Here is a 19,989-nt window from a genome sequence, read left to right as displayed (position 1 = left end):
CCGTACCGCACTGTCAAATCGTTTGTCCCGCACAACCAAATCCGCTGTCACCATTCGGACCCTCAGTACATAAATTCTTGCTCCATACTCATTTCCTGCTCCATGCTCTTGATAAAAACCTCCGCATCACTGGAGATCTTCTATAAATTTGCCTTTTTAAATCTGCACAATTAATAAATCTGCACCAGACCTCATGGTGTAGAAGCATTGATGAACCCTAGGCCAACCACTGGGCCAAGGGGCTTCTTCCCTACCAAATTGTTAAATCTCTAAAACATCTACAAACTTATCTATGAAAAATATATGGTACGTCACATCTGAAAAATGATAATATGATATGTCGGCCTAATGGAAAAATGTGCGATGTCATACTTCTAACTCTTACAAAGTGTGATAAGGAAAAGAGATTTTAATGTTTACACCATTTTTTAAATAATTACCCTTTGAAGAATTTCATTGGAGCACTATACGTTGACTACAACGACAAAATCACAACGAAAACGTACTGATAGCTCTTCGTAGATATATCTTTATAGGTAGTTAAAGTATAGTCTATTATAGAACATAATTCAACATATTCAATCATTGTGCTCCATAACATAATTCTAAGACCCAAAGAGAAGAAGAGCTTGACCTCAAAATTACTGTAGTTGTGGTCCTTGTGGAATACAACACTGGTGAATAAAGAGGGCATTTACATTAACGTTCTTTAAAAGCTTAAGCTTCATTATACTTGATAGTTAATCTTTAGTGTTTGATAGTTAATTTCACAAGATAATATTGATACAATTTGCATTCATTTTTTTTTAATGTTCCTTTTTGTCTTTATGTTCATAGCCTGGCTGGAAATAAGTGAGCAAGTTAAAAAGGATATTAACGAAGAACCTTTACAGAGTTGGATTTGAACAATATGTTGTCTTGTGTTTAAAAAATATTAGGGAACATGATAGCTTCAAGGTTGTACCCATATAGTAACGGAGGTAGTAGTTAATTCAAAGTTAGATGACTGTTTCAGCAAATGTTTTGATAACATAACATACACAGGTGTGCGCGTAGCATATTTGAATAAAATATATACATATGATACGAAACTATAGCAGAATTTTGGATCTCAATTCTTATTGTTATATAGCCACTCTCGTTATTAGCTTAGCTTAACCCAAGTGTAAGCTCATTATTAACTCCCAAACTACTCCAAATATAGCTACAACGTGTTGTACCATAAGCTCTTGATCACAGATGTAGAGATTACTCCAAATCACGGATGTATGATAACTACTGACTAAACAACCCTCTAGTGAAACCGAAGAGAATAGACTACCAGCATCATGATTATATAATCAAACTCTATGCAACAATTAGTTCCAAGTTGAGGGAAAAATAATCCATGAGATGCCATGATCATTAATATAAACAGTAACTTGTCAAAGAGTAAATCAAGTTATCGACTGTAACTTGTAAAAGAGTTAATCATCACAATAAAAGAGTTATTCATTAATATGGTTGCATTATATATAAGATTTGAGAGCCAAAATTTTCCCCAATCGAAGATTTCTAGGAATTGAAATCACCATACAGTCAAGATAAAATTATAAAATGAAGAACAAAAATCACCTAACAAAAATGGATGCTTTGGGAGTGAATCCTTTGACAAATCTCTCCAATAAGTTGGATGTGACTATGGTGACTTTGACCCGAAGGCAAGAAAATACTAAGCCTAAGTCACATAGCAAAGGAGAATTATGCAAATAATGGAATTAAGTCGTTTGGAAAGCAGGATTTAAGCAATAGGGGAAGACAATAAAAGAATGTGCGTGAGTCTCTTCTCTACATCCTTCTACACCGTCACATATGTTGAAAACACTTCCATGTAGTATAACAAAATAGAAGAAGCAACCAGATTAAGAAATAAGCATAGAGTATATTGTTTTTCAATAGCAGCAGCTCGATCAAAATTTTAATAAAACAATCTGGGATTATCGAAAATATTGCATACGAAACCTTACCTTTTTTTTTGGTTTAGCATTAAAACAACAGATGTAAGAAACTCGGTAAGCAGATGAATCGACCGGAGAGATCTAAATCTCTCTCGCGACCACCGGCCAAATAGCTTCTTAATTAATCTAGCTACAGCCCTATTTTTTGGTAAATTCAATTCAAGAGTAGGGGTATCGAATCCAACCCTTCTCTCGGTACAATGTAGCCCCAAATTATAAGACTAAAACTCTAGTCAGATAAACACTAAAACTATAGACCTAGCCGTCATATGAAAGAGATGATGCATAACCTAACCTTGTTAAAGGGAAAGTTACCTGAACTTGGAAGATGAAGGGCCGATGGAGGTAAGGCAATCACTGAATCACATATGGAACTGGTCATTCTGGGTTTTATAGAGGAAGTACATGACGCTTCTGCTTCAATTCACAGTTTAAGATGTCGTTTGGATTTAGAGTAGGGAGAGAAAGAGTTTCTAGAAGGTTATCACACGATTTTGTGAAAACTAATCCAGTTAAAGAGCTGATGTGGCAAGATTTTAGGATGGTAGATTTTTGCTGAGGTGGATAGGTTAAGAGGGCTCAAATTTGTCCCTTTTATTAGTAGTAATTTCTACCCTGAATAATAACGGGTCCTAATAACGGGCCACAAGCCTAAATTATTATGGGCCGATGAATTACTTATTTTTAGAGAAAAAGGAAAATAAAATGGTAACTCTCAAAGAGAGGAAGATCGAACGCGGAACCTCACTATTGAACTCTCGATCACAGGCCAACTCGGCTACTGACATATTTGTGAAAATTGTCCGCTCAATTTATTTAACGGTCACAAGCATGTGCTTCATCAGGCCGGTATCAAGTCTTAATCCTTGTAAAAAGTTTAATAATTGGACAATCTGATTGAATTAAAATTAAAATTTTCAGCCGGATTGTAAATATTCTTTTACATTTCTTATAACTTTATCAATTAAAAGTATTTATTTTTCATTTTAATAACTGTAGATGGGGAGAATATCATATGACACCACCAACGACGCTTTATTTAATAAGCTCTCTCAATTACATCCTAAAAATCTCCATTATCCTTCATAGGCCAGCGATATAAGTTCATCCCATCAATGTATTTGCCGATCATGAACAAACGAGTATGTTCCAACGGGGGTTAGTGGACGTTTGAAAAATCCACTAAGAGATACTGCGGTATTTTGTGCTCTAGCAAAGGCCACAACCCAACACTCATATATGATATATGATATATGATATATCAAACAAAAAAATATAACCTAATAAGTAAATATTTTTTTTTTATATTAGTGAGATATAATTTCTGAACCATATCGGCAAACAACTTGATATAAAACAATAATTTTATATCTCATAATGTCATAACCAAGATGCAAAGCACGTGAGGAGGATCCTTTCGAAACTTTTTTGCCTCTTAACTTAAACTAGATTTTAATTATTTGTACAAAAAACGATATTCTCAAAATTCTATCATGTTTACGGCAGCGAGTGACCATGCTAGAATACTTCGAAAACTTCTCATAACCCTGGCTTGACATACTGTCCCTCCCAGAATGTATATTCTTCGAAAATGATTAAAATTTCTTTTAATACTGTTTGTACCGGGGATTGCACAACACTAAGTAAATAAAGATTTTTGGGGAAAGAGTGAAGCTGGTTCTTTTATTAACGATAAAATCGTGAGGTCGTCACTAACAAGAATCAAGATTGAGCTCGTCAGTTCACAGGAGAACTAACAAGCCAATAATGACGAGCTCAGAAGCTAGAAGGAATTATACAGAAGACAATAACGGTTTTCACGCAAAGTATTGCTCTCTGTCTCTTGTCCGGGGGTGAGGATGGTGATCCTAATAAGTGATGTTTCCTTTTATAGGCGACTGTTGACCGAGGGTTTTCTAAGGTTTCCATCGTGAATTCCTGAGAGTGCCCCTTTACGAATTATTAACGACTTGCATCAAATTTCGTCGGGCCGAAATCTTAATTAGCTTGTCTTGTTGGGCCGAGTGGCATATTGAGCGTAGCCCATATCCAACAAATACTATTAACTAAAAACACTTATTCATACAAACATATAATATGTAAGTTGGGAGATGATCATATGTTATTTTGTGCTCCAAGAAAAAAACAAATCTGTCCGTTTTCATATTTGTCATCGATAAACATACATATAACGAATCATCGTAATTACTTTGATATCTGTAAGATAGACAATAGTATAATTTATTTTATATATTTATGATTGTAATGAGATAAATAAAACTTTCACACATTCAAAGATTCGTTCAAAAATTCTCTTGAAATCATTATCTTTGAGAAAAATGGGCATATCTTACATTCTCCTACATACATGGACGAAGACAAATCACACATAATGTTAAACAATCAAATTTCTCACCATATGTTTACTTATCACTATAAAAATATTACTTATTCATCATATACTTTTTGTTTGTTTATGGGAGCAAAAGACACATGTTTTTGGTTTAAGAGACCTTCAAAATCTGATTCTTGTGATTTCATACAATATTTTCGATGCAATTAGAATATATTGAATTAAAAAAATATCAGAAGATTCAAACGTGGCAGAAATATAATCTCTTTTAAACCAAAAAAGTAATATAATAGTCAATCGTGAGACAAATGTAGCATATGTTATTTGTGAAAAAAAAAAATCAGAGAGATCTTTGGTTTAATACTTCGTCAACTATGATTTCTGCTGCTCAATCTCAAACGGCAACCCAAAAAAAGCATTTTAAAACAGTTGCTCAAGTTTTAGGATGCCCAACAATATATGCAAATTTTGGCCAAGTTAAACTAAGTCTTTTGGTTATGAGAGGTCCATGTAAGATCATTTTGATAAATTTTCACTTAGTTTCAGATAACATTGATATATCCGTTGACTAGAGAGTGCGTAAGAATAATATTTACAAGCGGGAAAATGAAAGTATCGAAATAGCCAAAAGAATTACTTGAAGATTTCATATAGATAATAATCGGTAATACAGGTACAAAATGTGGATATAAGATATGTATTATAAAATCCGAGGTTACAAAATTATTGATTTATGACAATACATTACCGACGACAAGAAGCATAGCAAGAGAGTCCAGATTTGGACTCTCTTTTTTCTCTTTCTTCTTTCTTACCTCTGGGTTAAGAAAAATCAACCAAGAACTACTTTTTTTCTTTCTTTCTCTCTAACGTTTCTCTCAGTTAATAAGTAACTCAGAGAATGCAGAGAAATAAGATTATTCTTGTCTGAATCAAGAAATGCTGCACAATCTTTTAATTTCTTGATTCGACGTTCAGATAGTAATTGTTGGTTTGAATGAGCTAAACCCGCTGGTTCAGCCAATCTAAAATTGCTCCAGCGATGATATCTCGCTCAGGTTCAAAGAGAAGATCATGCAACAAACCATCGTAGAGCTTGATTGATTTGTCTGACGAGGAAGCTTCCTCGTAGAGCTTCTTTGAGGCTTTGGGATCAGTCACTGTATCGTCTGTTCCGTGCATCACAAGAAAAGGAACTTTCACTTTGTTCAGGTTCTGTTGCAAGTGAGCAGTGATTCTAAGGATCTCGTACCCGGTTTTAACCCTGATGGATCCGGTGAAGACTAACGGGTCAGAATATTTGGCAACGAGAGCTGCGGGGTCACGAGAAACTGGCATTCCTTTCTTGTTAGCTGCACTTATTTGGTACCGGGGAAGGAGGAACGCCATGATTGGAGCAAGAACCTGTTGAAAAACAGAGAACTGATCAGATTGTTAAGAATTGTCTGAAAAGGCGTAAATTATGACTATTGACTTTTCGGATTAACTTACTGTGAAGATTGGATGGGATGGTTGGACTCCAACAGCTGGTGAAGTCAAGACAATGCCTGAAACTCGAGATTCAATCTTTGGATCCATCATAGCCTGCACTTACAAAGTTGTTTAGAATCTTGTAGTTTCGGATGATTGATACAATTTTATTTTGATTATAAAGATGTTAGTTAGTTACCTTGAGGATGATTGCTCCTCCTGTTGAATGTCCAAAGCAGAAACAGGGGAGCCCTGGATTCTCTGTAAATACCTTTTCCAGATATGATTTCTGAATAGGTGATGGTGGGAGGGAGTATATTCAGCAACAAGAAAACCGATACGGAAGATATACATATAAAGAGAGAGAGAAAGAGCTAATACCAAATCTGCAACAGCGTAATCAAGGGAAGGAACGTAAGCATGAAGTCCATCACTTCCACCATGACCTGTTCAATTGAAACCAAAAGAAAAAACGGATCCTCACGGTCAAGTTTAGAAATTTGGATGTTTATCATTCAGGGAGATGTCAGAAAAGGGTTTATATAGGAAGATCTCAGGGATGTTCACAGTTCCTAAGTTGTCACAAGTATAAAGCTAAAGATGGATTCATGTGTCACCTTTCCACACGAATTAGGCACCACCCCAACAAAAATCACAATATTCCCTGCGACATCCAAACACAGAGAGGTATGGTTGAAGAGTTTTGTATCTAGCCTATGAAAGTATGAAACAGCTGCATCATAAACACACACTCATGTTTTTGCATTTATTAAGGTACCAAGGTCCACGTCTGTGTTTTCAACTATCTCACCAATGTTCAAGACCAAGACTACTTACTATGTCAAAAACCTTAACAAGACAACCTAAGATATCATCAACGTACTTTGTTATCCATGCGAGGAAAAGAGTTTCTAGCTGACAAATGAGAGACAATGAAAAAACGTAAATGCTAACAGTCTACCAAAGCTCCTTAAGCTAAGATGAACATCAAAACGGTAACAAAAGGTGAAAGAGAAGTTGGCTTACCGATCCAGTCAATTCCATAGACCTTGAACCCATTAGCATTTAGCTGCTTTGCAAAATCACTATACCGGCCACTGTCAAAATTTTGAAAATAAACTAATAATGTCAAGCTTCCTAGTGCCAAGAAAAGTATAATCAAAGGAAATGGTGCATAACTAGAGAAATAGGTTCAAACCTATGCTCGTTCAGTCCATGTAGCAGAACAACAAGTCCCCTGCAAGAACATATAGAAAGATGAGAAAAACCAGACAAAAAAAAAAAGATCTGAAGGTATTTAGAATAAAACACAGATTAGCTTAGTAACTCAGAGAGATAAACGAATTTCAAACCATATAAGAAAATAAGAAAGTGATAGTGTGCAAGAAAATGATTGAAGGTAGTTAAATTAAACTCAGAAGTATGAAAATCATATAAAAAGAAAAGGAAAGTGATAGTGTGCAAGAAACATTAGACCACATTGCCTCTATTGACAAAGTCCTCTTCTCTTTATATCTAGTATATAATAATACTTTGATCCTTCAAAACCACTTTGACAAGCAAAAAAACTTCATTTTCCCAACTAAATCTGATTCATCTTCTCTTTCATTAAGTGCTTACCAACTAAATCTATTTCTTAATACTTGATAGATTACCATCGCAGTATTAATGGTTAAATTAGCTCAACAAAAATATATGATGACAATCTGGTTAAGCAAAGTAATCGAATATAATAAGTGCAAGGAATATATAATATCTATAGATGGGGATCCACATCCACCACTTCAATATTAAACAAACTCAAGTTGAAAGCCAAAAAGATATCATCAAAATAGGACCACATGCCAAAAAAGAAACGTATACAATGAAATGTAAAACACAACAAATATCTTCTTTTAGCACCACTGAGCAGAGACGACTCCAAAACAAATGTTTTCTAACATAACAAACACTAATTACTACTACTAATTGATAAAACATTAAGGTTAGCAACTAAACAAAATGAAGAACATTTCGTAAAATGATATGAATAATATTAAAGAGTGTAAACGAGGATGACCTGTGATTAGGGGAAAGAGGTGACCAAGACTGAGTAAACAACGTATCACCTCTCTTCGTCGTGAAGAGCGAGAAATCTCTGCTTCCATCGCCGCCTTCATCTTCCAAAACTCGTCTAATCGCGAGCTCTCGTCTAACCGCAACCTCCTCATCGACAACAGCCGCAGGGACCGAAGGAGGCGACACGGAGACGCTCGCACCACCGGATTCGCCACCGATGATGTTTCTCTTCCTGACGACGATCTGAGGAGGAGACCAGACTTTCCTCTCCTGCTGCTTATCGTCTCTGATGACCACCCGCCGCCAAACGACGACGCGAAAAGGAAGGAGAAGGAAGAGGATAAGAGATTGGATGAAGGTGAAGAGACGCTTGAGCTCACGCATGGAGAAGAGTACCCTAACGCGACCGCTTGCTCCTGATGTTAGAATCAAAGTTGATGATGATGATCCCATCGACATTGTTTCCACCGCCATTGATGACGGTAACGACGATGAAGATGATCGTAGGGGTAATATGGAAATGGATCAAAAGGAAAAATGAAAAGACAAAGACAAGACAAAAAAAAATCGTTTTTTTTTTTTTGGTTGTTCTCTCCAAAATTAGTGAAATGAGAGAAAGCTTTGAATGGGAGAATCCAAATTTAGGGNGGGGGGGGGGGGGGGGTTCCTCTGTTTATTATATAAAAAAAAACAGAGCTTTATAATATAGCCTGATGCCTGATGAAGATTGAAGAGGGAAGAAGAAGAAGAGATGAAAAGTAAAAAGGAAATGATTCGAGAGAATAATTTATCTTTTTAAAGGAAATGAACCAAAATATTTTATTTTGTGATATTTTGTTTTTGGGGACTTGCAAGAGTTGTCTGAATGTCTTCGTAGCTTCGGGACGAGAGAAGCCGAGTAGATTCTTCCAGACTTTACACGTGTACGGTCATTAATTATTTTACAATTTATTAATTTTTACATATATCATTTTTTTTTTTATATTTCTCACCCTAAAAGATCGTCCTATCTATGAAAAAAAAAGAAACTAATTTCCAAACAATTGTGAATTTTCTACACACCATGCCTTTCTATCTATTTTTTTAAAAAAATGTTACATATAAAATATAAAATAAAAATTGTATTGAAGATATATCATTACCAAAAACAAAGTTACAACAATAATTCTAATTAAAACACGTAATTTAAAACATCACATGTGTAAAAAAGTCTACTTAGTTTTTTTTTTATGAGTGGTACAGAATTTTAGTTAATTTTGAAAAAAAAATAAGCAAACGCCACAAGTCTTGGATAATATTTTATGGAAAAAGAGTATTGGATATGATCCAACTATGTTTATTTATAGCCTTTTTCTTTAACCATTCCCTCGTACGTCACGTCACTGATTTGGACGATTGTAGTAAATAGTAATAATAGAGGTAGGCTTCGTGATATCAAATTTCAATTTGATTTTTTCTTCATTTTTTCTGAAAAGAAAGAAACAAGTCTTGTTCAATGACGGCCACGAATGAATGAATTAACCACATGTTTCAAAATAAGAAACGCAATACTACAAAAAAGTCTTAATCAAACTGGATTTTGGTTACCCCAAATACTGATACCACGCATGTTCACTAACAGACATATTTTAAGACACATATTTAAGTAGCACTTAACTATGTTTGCATAATTGCATTGCATCAAGTCGGCTGCAAAGGAGAACTCAATAAACAAACCTTCATAATTTAAAAACTCTATATAAAAAAGTAAATAATTCACCTAGTATAACAAAGTAACGCATTATTGTCGCAACTAGCATATAACAATATTACTAATATTGCTTTTGTTTGCATAAAACTAATACTCCCTAGGCAAACAGATAATGGAATAGTCTGAAATTATGACAAAAGCCACGTGGATGAACGCGGCGGGTCATCGTCGTGAAAAAAACAAGAACCGTTGCTTTCGAGGGGTTAGAAAGACCGGACACGTGTTTAGCATTCAGAGGATTATATCTTTTCCTTGTTTCATGACCAGACATGTGTCACAAAGAACCCCTTACGTCGCTTATCCACTCTTTACCACTAAAGGAATCCGATTTTTTTAAATCGGTTAAAAACATGTTTCAAAACAGCGTTTTGCAAACGCCCACTTTTTGGACCACACTCTCTTTCTTCTATCCCAGTAAAAGTGTCTACTAGACTAATACTCTCATTTCAACCACAAGCGACCAAATACAGAGTTGTGATAAGCATTGTTTACCGACATAATTCGTAGGGGACACTGAGATTGAGAAATCTTGATTTAAAACAAAAAAAAATAACTGTTACTTCATTTACAAGGTAGCCTGTATGTCCTGGTGATCCGAATCTGGCAAACAAATTAACAATCATTTTTTTAAACTCTCTGAGCAAAGACCTTTGACACTTGAAGAACCAAGTTAAATGCCGAATTTGGTGGAAAGAGAAAGTACCTGTGCAAACGCGTAAATTGCTCGTATGATTCTTGCGTAGTCAGTCTCGAGCATCTGAATAACCAAGTCAGCCAGTAATGTCCCCCACATCCTGCAGATTCCACAATTATTGTCCGAATAAATATAAACCAACCTAAGAATAATAAGAAGCAGAGTCCATGTGCATATGTAATGTAAAATGCTATGTTATTTAGGATTAGGGAAGTGTATGTTACATGGGACCGAGTAACTGCATCGCTGTTCTTAAGCCAATGTATCTTGATGCAGCTCCTGCAAAGCCCTGTGAACAATTAAAGGTACACGTATTCACACTGTATGGCAACGTAGTTTATGTAATAAAGATAGGTCACAGTCGATAAATAGGAAGAGAATAAAGAAACACAAGAATAGTTACATGTTTTGCTGCAAGCAGAGCTGCTCGAGATTCCAAGTTAACAGCGGCTAATTGTCCACCCTGTAGAAACAGGTTGATGTATCGACATACCGTCAAATCATTGATATAAAAATACTAATGCAGTGTGATGAAATGAATACAAATGCGAACCTTTTTTAGCATCTCTTTCCTTATCTGGTAGTTGGCAGCCTCAGTGAAGACTTTTCCCGATAGTTTCTTAGCCAACTATAAAGGGCCAGAATACACCAGTTATTTGTATCGCCTTAGGGAAGAAGAAGAAGGTTTAAACACACAAACTGATATCGATTTCATACCAACTGATAAACTTTGGCAAATGTGATCATGCCACCACCCTAGAAGAAAAATACATGTAAGCCTGAGAACTAACATGGCATTCTTAAGGTAAAAACACCTTAAAACAAGACTACCTTCAGAATCATAGACTGAACCTCTGTAGCACCCACTTGTAATGCAGCAAGTAGTTCAACTTTCCATTTACTGAGCCCGAGTTCTAAGCTTCCCTTTGCCTCTGATACTTCAGAATTTTCCCATAAGCCTGGAAATACCCCTGATGCTTCACTACATGGATAAGTTAGAGGTTGCATCGAAAAATAAAGTTCAAAGAAGTCACTCAATTGAAAAAAGCCTGCGGCGAAACTAAGGAGTCAGCCCAAATACCTTGAGTAATTGTCAACAAGATAAAGAAAAATCTCTGCTTCTAGGTCTTCGGTTGGCAATTGGTTGGAGCAGGGAATATTCAAATTATTTCTCACCGCAAGTAAAACGTTTCTGTACGAAGGCCTCCAACCCCTATACAATGAAACAATCAGTTCGGACTCTCTATGAACACATACAATAAGAGATAACGGATCACTTTTATCTCCTAGATTTGTATACTGAAGTTGCAACAGAGTCAATGGAACTTGTTACTCCAAAGAAATCAAGGTTGATAGCTAGCTAGCATCCTAGTAAAGCCCAAAAGAAAGAAGCTAAGTTTTAATTCCAAGGAGAGAGTACAAGCAAGGCTACCTGAGTGTTGAGCGAGCATCAGCAGCGAGAAACAAGAATCTCGATTCAAGAGCTTCGATAAAACCATCTCGCACCTCAATGTCTTGACCTATCATTAGCCTGTCACCACCTCCTTTGTTTGGGATTGATTTCAGAAGAGGGCTGAAGTAGCTGTGATCATCACCAAACAAAAGTAATCATCCCAATCCATTAATTTACTAAACATCATCCAAAATCACTAAGAACACTAATTTGCTTTGGGAAAATTTCACCTGGGACCAAACAAGATTTTCTCAAGCTCATACAATTCAGAATCGGTGGCGAGCTCGAAAACTAAACGGAGCTCTGGATCATAAGTGGCTGCAAAAAAATCCCAACAATTCACAAATATTAAGAAGGGTTTAACAAAAACGGTAAGTGCCCAATGTAGAGAGTGAAACACAGAGAGCTTTCTCTTTCCACCTTCCGATGGCGATTCTGAAACCGCAGCAGAAGCTAAAGCAAATCTTAGCTGTTTCCTCCGCAAGCCGGTTCTTGGAATCTTCACAAATCACAATTAAAGAGACAAAAAGGATAAGTCGGAAGATGAAGAAACCTAAACAGAACAGCCACTAAAAGAGAGAGGTAAAAAAAGAGACTTACTTGAAAAGAGAACTTAGTCAGACTCAGATGACGAGAGAATGGGGAATGAAGCGGAGGAGCTACGACGGCGACGGAGACAGTGGTCATCTGAATCAGTCACTGAGCTCTGTACGAGAGAGAGATGATTATTCACAACTTCCTTTTTTTCTAATTAAAATTTCCTTTTTACTCTAAATCCTTTAAAGTTTTTTTTTTTTTTTTTTTTTTTTTTTTTTTTTTTTTAAAAAAAAATTTGATTGCAAAATTATTAAATTTTGAATGGTACAATAACAATAAAAAAATAACATTTATCAATCAGAATCAAAGGATTAAGGATCAGCAGATGATACAAAACAAAGGTTTTTTTTACTAATCTGTTCTAAGAGAATGATAATAATCACAACTATGACAACACAAGTGTTACAATTCTAATCCAAAAAAATATCACAAAAGTGTTACATCTCACATTTTGACTGAACAAGACAGCCACAAACTTGTTGTATTAAGGTGACTGTCACCCACCAAAAGGGGTTTGTTTACACCCTTGCCACAGATAAGGTTTTCCACTAATCTGCCTGCGGTTTTTGCAGCTACTTTTTTTGGAAGTAAGAGACCAATTGTTTAAGCAGAGATTGGCTCGTATGGGGATGAAAGCCAAGGGTGCTTCAGAGCCTCAGCTGCAGAAGGACGCTTCTTTGGGTTTATCTCAAGAAGATGAGCCACAAAGTCTGTGAATCCTTGGTCTCCCATTGGAAGCCTATGTCTCAACGATGTTCTTTTCGGTATTAGATACTCCAGTCTGTTGCTTTCCTGAAATCAAATCATTTTGTTTAGAGAGAATGCCCTTTATTATACTTATTTCATTTTGTAGAGCATTTGGGATTCAGGGGAATTTTCTTTTTAAGGTCTCTGGAAAACACTAACCTGATTCCGCTCGTAGAGCATTCGGTTTTTTGTGAAGTATTTGTGGGAATCACGTCCCTTGGTAAGCATTTCACTATCGAAAGATCCTACTATTCCCATTACCCTTGCAAGCAAACTGGCTGGAGAATCATTCTGGAAAAGAACCTGCAAACGTAACTCAACAGTAAACACGAATTCACTTTCTTGTTCACAAAAATCAACAACCAACTCAGACAATATTACTATTTCAAACTCCAGAGAGATCGATGATGCATTCAAAGTTCAGTAATTTTACACAAGTTCCTGACAAATTAATGGGCTTGTTTTATAGCCTGAGAATCAAGTTCCTCTGTAAATATCACACTTGACGCATAACCACTACTACTATGCGAACTATAGATTGTGGCATTTCTTTCATATGTTTTTTTGCATGAGGAAAAAAATGATATGAGATCGCAAAGACATGGACCGAATCAATGGAAATGAAGAACTTACGTTGCCTGTACATAGTTCAGCCAAAATGCACCCAAGAGACCATACATCTATCTTTTTATCGTAAGGAAGTCCCAAAATGACCTCTGGTGCTCGATATGACCTTGACTGGACATATGAGCATAGGTGATCTGTCTCGAAACAGCTACTTCCAAGGTCAATGACTTTTATTTCACATCTGCTATAGCTTTTCACCAATATGTTCTCAGGCTTCAAATCACAGTGTATAAGTCCAAGGCCATGTAAAAACTGAAGTGATTCGAGACACTGGATAGTGATTGACTGTACAAAATGGTCAAAATGAGATTAGGAACCGAATATATATATATATATATATATATATGTGCTGAATGGTAATGATGAAGCGGACAAACCTGCAATCTTGGCATTGTGAAGTAAACTTCACCACCTGATTCTCTGTTAAATTTGTGGAATTCGTATAGATTGGCCTTGAGAAGTTCACATACAATTAGCAAATGCTCCTGCAAAGAACAGTCAGGGAATGCACGGTATCAAATAAAAGGTACTATGGTTCAAACTTGTGCTAAAATTGTTGAAGAGAAAGACACTAATCTAGAGATGAACGCACAACTTGAAGAGCTCATAGTATCAACAAAAAAAACTAAACTTTAAAACGAATTACATAAACTATACGCATAACTTTATTAAGGCCATGCTGTTGACTCCATGAGAAATTAACCATGACCATGAATTAGATGCGTAGGTAATTCAATCAGTGGGAAAATTGGTCATTGCTATTTGCTAGCATAAAAATACCAAATAAATGTAAAATTGTATGAAGATGGACAGTGTGGACCAGTAACTGCTTTCTCCAGAACCCATTTGTACATTTCAAATAAGACTTTCGGTACACTTGGTATTCCAAGATCCCATTTATATTTATAAATTAACATATGTGATATTTATTAGAAGTAATGCCACAGCTTCTTAGCACTTATTACCTAATTAATTAGTTTAAACCTCCCCTAAAATTTTGCAAAGGGGGTGTGATGACTTACCCGGAAGTAAAAGTAATCATACAACCGTAGAAGATGGTATTTGTCAGCAGGATCATGCTTGTTGACATACTTCAAAAGTTTTATCTCATCAAGACTCTGGTCAAAGAAGTCTTTGTTGTTCTTTATAATCTTTATACAGACATCCATTCCTGTCTGCAAATCATGCGCTTGTATGGCTTTACTGAAGGCTGCAGATCCAAGGTACTCGGTGACATGGTAACGCCCAGCAATGACAGAATTTAAAACCACGTGAAAGTTCTTTTCCTCTTCGAAACCAGTTCTGATAAATACAAAACAAGTTATAAGGGAGCAGAACTCAGCAACACATATGAAACTATGAAAATGTTCAATCTTGGGTGTAACTTTCCAAAAGAAAACAGTTATCCTAGGTAATTACGGTGAGACATCAACTTCAAACCATAAAAGTTGGGGAGATATCTTACCTGTTTTTTCTATGCACAATTTTGAGGTCAAAGGTCTCAAACTCCTCCTCTTGAGCCTTAATTTGTCTGACTTGCTCTTGGACAGCCACTGCCTCTTCATCATCAAGTGCTGTCGCATGGTCATCCTCTCTTTCACTGCTATCATTTCTCTCATCTTCTTTATCAGCATGCTTTCTTTCTTCGCAAGCATAATTAGACAGAGAAGAAGGAGATGAATTTACAGATTTTATGGACGTTGCATTATTTTCTTTCACCGAACTTCGAGAACTTGATGAATCACTACTTTTCCTTCTCCAAGTTCCAACCATATCATCTGTAGCTGTTGAAGCATTCAAACGTTCGGCCTTCCTATCTCCGGTTACCGTTTCGCGATTGCCTGACCATAATGATTTACTAGATTCTGCATGCATTAACTGCCCATCTTTCTGTGAAGAACCAAACGAAAAACCTCCATCAGTTTGAATCTTCACGTCAAAACTTGCGCCTGGATCATGATCAACATTGTAACCTGGACAATCATTTTTACTCGCTTTCTGTTTATTCATGGTTGGTCCATCAATATGTTTCTTATCTGAGTCAGAGTAAAGCTGTTTAAACCTCGATGCTACAGCATCATGATCACGGGGGTACTCAAAATCTCCCTCACTGCTACCTCCAGCCAAACTTTCACGTACTTCACTTCCAAAATCAGCTGCATCACTATAAATACCCACACCAATTGACCTGACTGAATCATGCTGATCATCTTCGAGGCAAACATCATCGAGATGAGATTTTCGATGCATATTTATACCTTTCTTATCACCTAACATGACAAGTTCATTTGACTGAGCAACAAACCCCTGCCAAACAGGCTCATCACACATCGAATTGAGCAACTTTTCATCCATCAATTGCCCATCATATTGGGCTATTAAATCATTTTTCTTACTAGGTGGATAAATTTCTGAGACCGTAAGCCTTCGGTCATTTTCTGAAGATATAGGTTCATCATCTTTTGCTTGGACATACTGCTCACCGGATAAATAAGAAGCCTCCTCTGCATAAGACTGATCATCGTCGTCTTTGTTTCCATGGTGATCAGGACTTTCGCGGGTCGTTCCTTTCTCATGATCACTTGGATAATCAATTTCATGGGCAAGAAACCATGCTTCATCTTCAATAGGTTGCCTGACATAACCAATGTCGTCATCATCCTCATACTCGTCAGAATCCCAGTATTCATTACGGTAGTCAACAGATTCACTTAAACCATCACCAATAGTAGCAAAACCAGAAACAAGATCTGATGCGTCCACTGCTATTCCCTGACTCACTGAAAGCCAGTTTCCCCCAGCAGATTTTTTTCCACCTAAATGCAATCATTAGGAAATTAAAACTTACTTTTACGCCTCCAGTGAGATTGATAAAGTTGAGGTTAAACCCCAAAACGTAGAAAGTGAAGCGACATGGTCCTTATAGAATTCAAAGCAAAGTGCAGAGCAGGAAAGGAAGACAGTGAGAGCAAACAATTTCAGATACTCTAGCATGAAAAAGCCAAATCATTACTTGCTTTCTTTGGAATTGATGCCAGTAATTTGTCAATGCATTGTTCTAAAAACTGATGCCAGTAATTTGTCAATGCATTGTTATAATTTTTTTAAATAAAAAAAACATAACAGAGAAAAATGTCACTAGTAGAAATGTGATAACGACAGTAGTTCCTATAACAATGAACAATATGAGAAAAATGCATGTCTTTAAAAGTCTATCTGGAAGTTCAAAATCATTAATAAGATACCACATGCAGTCAGAATGGAAACTTTGCAGTTGTAAGGCTACATTGTCATGCAAACTAACCTGATGAGCTAATTTCTTGTCCAATGGGAACATCAAGGTATGAGCCTATGAGAAGGGCCTCCTCATCATTGATAAGCCTTAGACCTGAACCATTACGTTCAAATTTTTCTTCACAGTAAAGACTTAGAGGATTGTCTTCAGACTTGAGCTTGACAGGAGGCAGCCTAGGATACTCTTCCTTGCGGTTATCATAGACAAGTGGAAAACCTAAGCTGCTGATGTTTTTGTCATCAAAAGTGGACTGAGATTTACCAAAGAATAAAGCTCTTGCCACCTCGCTCTCCTGCTCCTTGATTGCCTCCCTCACATCAGTAATGTCTGCCTTTTTCTTTCCCTCTCTTTTGTCCGAGCTGCTAACCAGATTGTAACTGGTTGACGCATCCCCTCTCGAAGACTGAAAAAGAGTATTAACAGAACAATCTTTCCAGTTATTTGAGGTATCCACAATGTCTTCAGTTCTTAAAAGAATGCTTCCCTTATAACTGTCATGCTTTCCAAAATTTTCAACTAGCCGATCAAACTCATCTGTTTCCTTTACTTTGGACCCGGAGTTCCCTTTACTACTATTTCCCGACAACGAAGTACTCTTATTGCCGAAGAAAACGATATCTTCACCAGTTTCCACTATCTTCTTATCGATATCAGCCAAATTCCCATGCCTGGACGGTTCGATTGCATATGAATCCACCAAACTGCTACTACTACTATTAGCAGCAATGTTTCGATAAGGCTCCAAAGTACCATTTCCGGAAGTAAATTTATAGGAATGCGCATCAGGAGCAGCAGCATCACCGGAGAATGTAAAGCTCATCTCACTAGATACAGCCGTCTCCTTCTTGCTCGGTTTCTCAGCAACGGCACCATTTTCCCACTTGATAACAGAACCATTGGTGCTAGTCCCACAGTCAACCTCTTTCACAATCAGCTCCTTGGAAACTTCTTCACTATCACGAGAACCTGACCTCCTAAGTAGTTCATTACCACCAGCAGCCTTTTCATTAGAATCTTTATCCTCAAGCTTAAGTCTCTGAAGGAACCCATTAATGTCAGAGCGGTTATTCAGCTCATTACGCAAAGCTTTCTCAGCCTTGGAGAAACGATTCTGCCTAAGAAACTCTAAAATCCCATCAACAGAGCCTTGTTCAGTCATTTTATTGACCTTTTACCAATAATATACAGGAGAAGAAGCAGTGGCGAGAAAACTCCACCAATCCTGTAAGTAACCAACAGAAAAGATTACAACTTTGAACACAGGTCACAGAAGAAGCAATGCCCTCTACGGAAAATAAGATAAAGGAGAATCAAAATTTGCCAAAAAAAAAACAAAAAAAAAAAAATCAGTCACATTTAAGAAAACAAGCCAAGAGAAGATTTTTTTAATTACGGGAAACAAAGACTCACGCTTGCTCATACGGGGAGATGCAAACTTCAATAAGCGGGTAAAGAAACCCTAAAAATCCTCAGAAATCATGCTCCAAACGCCCAAATCAGAGTCTAGCTGAAGAAGATCCGGATAACCAAAAAAAATTAAAAAAAGACGTGTAAGAGGGGAAGTGGATCCAAGGAGACGAAACTTGAGGTATGTGGGGGGAGAAGGAGAATAATGGAATGGGCTTACAGATCGATCAAAACGAAGAAGGAAGGAAGCAAAGGAGAAGGGACACGGTTGAGAGGTTTCAATGGATGTAATGTAATGATTTCGGACATTCACTGCTTTAAATTATTGTTTTAAAATTATTAAAAAAAAAACTCCTAAATTTAAATTAGGGTTCTTTCTTTCGAGCAAAATTGTGTTCTACTGAACTTTAATTTATTTTTAACGAGATTTCTAAAATCCAAAGATTCCAATTGCTTCCTTTAATATGTTTACGTTATTAATTAGACGAAATAATGTTTCCAATCAAAAAAAGATTGTCGATTGTCAAAAAAAAAAAAAAAAAAAGATTGTAAAAAAAAAAAAGATTGTCTTTTAATATAACTAAAGACCAGTGTTCGAAAAAGCGGTCTAGGCGGTCGCCTAGGTGCCGTCTAGGCGCTAGGCGCTCAACCGACGCCTAGACGACCGCCTAAACCGCCTAAAATCACATATATTTCGATTTAATATATTTATCTAATTTTTAATTATATATAATTAAAATTTAAAGTTTTACATTCGTATACATAATTACAAATCTTTATATGTTGTTGATATCAAATTAAAACTACATTTTTTCTTAAGTTTTGTTTATGGTTTATTACTTTTATTTATCTAATATATATTTTTGTCTACAATATTACATATATAATGTTCTACGTTGAAAACGCCTAAACCGCCTAAAATTGCCTACTCTCCGATTAAGCGTTCTAGGCGCTAGGTGTTGGGTCACCGCCCAATTACCGCCTAGCGCTTTCTTGAACATTGCTAAAGATTACTCTGAACAGTTCAATACAAATTAAAAAACATATTAAAATTTGAAAATAACAGCAGCACTATAAAGCCAAAAGGAACAATGTTTTATTTTTTTCTTTTATTTCTGATTAATTTTCTTGTTTAAAATATATGTATGCCAGTATGCCACTATATAGTTTGAAATTTGAATATATATAAAATCCAAACTTTAGTGAAAAAAAGAAAAATATAGTTTTACTCATTAAAACCGATTAGAACCAATTTTTACCGGATAAACTGATCATGAAAAGCAGTTTAAGTGATTCAAATTGCTTCAAAACTGATTTACATTTGAAGAGATTTAATTTAAATATTTTTGGATCTTTTGAAAAGTGGTCTCCTAAAGTCGGGGTCCGCATCTCTTTAGTCATGTTTTGGAGTGTGGACTTACACTATTCATGGAAGTACAATGAGTGCGCTGCTTATACTTTGGTTTTCAATTTTTTTGAAATTCACTTCCATCTTATATCATATGGCACCTGATATGATCAGTACCCTGTCTTCTCAAAAC

At 36.2% G+C, this 19,989-nt stretch overlaps 3 protein-coding genes and 1 long non-coding RNA gene across 4 annotated transcripts; all 4 read right to left on the bottom strand.

Moving 5' to 3' along the window:
- Positions 1,422-2,479, bottom strand: LOC104712962. Its single transcript, XR_755563.2, has 2 exons — positions 2,313-2,479; positions 1,422-1,863 (listed from the first exon to the last, which is right to left on the bottom strand). It is a non-coding gene; the product is annotated as an uncharacterized LOC104712962 (long non-coding RNA).
- LOC104712961 (monoglyceride lipase) lies at positions 4,984-8,664 on the bottom strand. The gene is made up of 7 exons (XM_010429974.2): positions 7,880-8,664; positions 7,019-7,057; positions 6,847-6,917; positions 6,202-6,266; positions 6,020-6,109; positions 5,842-5,934; positions 4,984-5,754 (listed from the first exon to the last, which is right to left on the bottom strand). Exons 1-7 carry the CDS (start codon positions 8,350-8,352, stop codon positions 5,353-5,355), a joined length of 1,233 nt encoding a protein of 410 aa, XP_010428276.1. The 5' UTR covers positions 8,353-8,664; the 3' UTR covers positions 4,984-5,352.
- Positions 10,048-12,526, bottom strand: LOC104712960. The gene is made up of 12 exons (XM_010429973.1): positions 12,376-12,526; positions 12,196-12,274; positions 12,006-12,093; positions 11,755-11,904; positions 11,404-11,535; positions 11,154-11,304; positions 11,040-11,078; positions 10,876-10,950; positions 10,726-10,785; positions 10,547-10,611; positions 10,332-10,422; positions 10,048-10,228 (listed from the first exon to the last, which is right to left on the bottom strand). Exons 1-12 carry the CDS (start codon positions 12,460-12,462, stop codon positions 10,190-10,192), a joined length of 1,056 nt encoding a protein of 351 aa, XP_010428275.1. The 5' UTR covers positions 12,463-12,526; the 3' UTR covers positions 10,048-10,189.
- Positions 12,668-18,795, bottom strand: LOC104712958. Its single transcript, XM_010429971.2, has 9 exons — positions 18,669-18,795; positions 18,452-18,548; positions 17,051-18,263; positions 15,212-16,562; positions 14,769-15,048; positions 14,124-14,231; positions 13,753-14,031; positions 13,279-13,422; positions 12,668-13,164 (listed from the first exon to the last, which is right to left on the bottom strand). Exons 3-9 carry the CDS (start codon positions 18,198-18,200, stop codon positions 12,976-12,978), a joined length of 3,501 nt encoding a protein of 1,166 aa, XP_010428273.1. The 5' UTR covers positions 18,201-18,263; positions 18,452-18,548; positions 18,669-18,795; the 3' UTR covers positions 12,668-12,975.

This window comes from Camelina sativa, chromosome 9, assembly GCF_000633955.1.
Source record: "Camelina sativa cultivar DH55 chromosome 9, Cs, whole genome shotgun sequence".
NCBI classification, from domain to species: domain Eukaryota; kingdom Viridiplantae; phylum Streptophyta; class Magnoliopsida; order Brassicales; family Brassicaceae; genus Camelina; species Camelina sativa.
This window is presented reverse-complemented; position numbering and strand designations above follow the sequence as displayed.

Bases quoted from the DNA above. Each gene is read 5' to 3' on its own strand.
- LOC104712958 (XM_010429971.2), bottom strand. From the start codon at position 18,200: ATGACTGAACAAGGCTCTGTTGATGGGATTTTAGAGTTTCTTAGGCAG. The intron at 15,049-15,211 runs GTAAGATATCTC...TGTATTTATCAG, and splicing joins ATTGTGCATAGAAAAAACAG to AACTGGTTTCGAAGAGGAAA. The intron at 13,165-13,278 runs GTTAGTGTTTTC...ATTTGATTTCAG, and splicing joins TGCTCTACGAGCGGAATCAG to GAAAGCAACAGACTGGAGTA.
- LOC104712960 (XM_010429973.1), bottom strand. From the start codon at position 12,462: ATGACCACTGTCTCCGTCGCCGTCGTAGCTCCTCCGCTTCATTCCCCA. The intron at 12,275-12,375 runs GTAAGTCTCTTT...TGATTTGTGAAG, and splicing joins TGACTAAGTTCTCTTTTCAA to ATTCCAAGAACCGGCTTGCG. The intron at 10,786-10,875 runs GTTCGCATTTGT...CTGTTTCTACAG, and splicing joins GGAAAGAGATGCTAAAAAAG to GGTGGACAATTAGCCGCTGT.
- LOC104712961 (XM_010429974.2), bottom strand. From the start codon at position 8,352: ATGGCGGTGGAAACAATGTCGATGGGATCATCATCATCAACTTTGATT. The intron at 6,918-7,018 runs GTTTGAACCTAT...AAATTTTGACAG, and splicing joins CATGGACTGAACGAGCATAG to TGGCCGGTATAGTGATTTTG. The intron at 6,267-6,846 runs GTAAGCCAACTT...TCAATTGAACAG, and splicing joins CTATGGAATTGACTGGATCG to GTCATGGTGGAAGTGATGGA.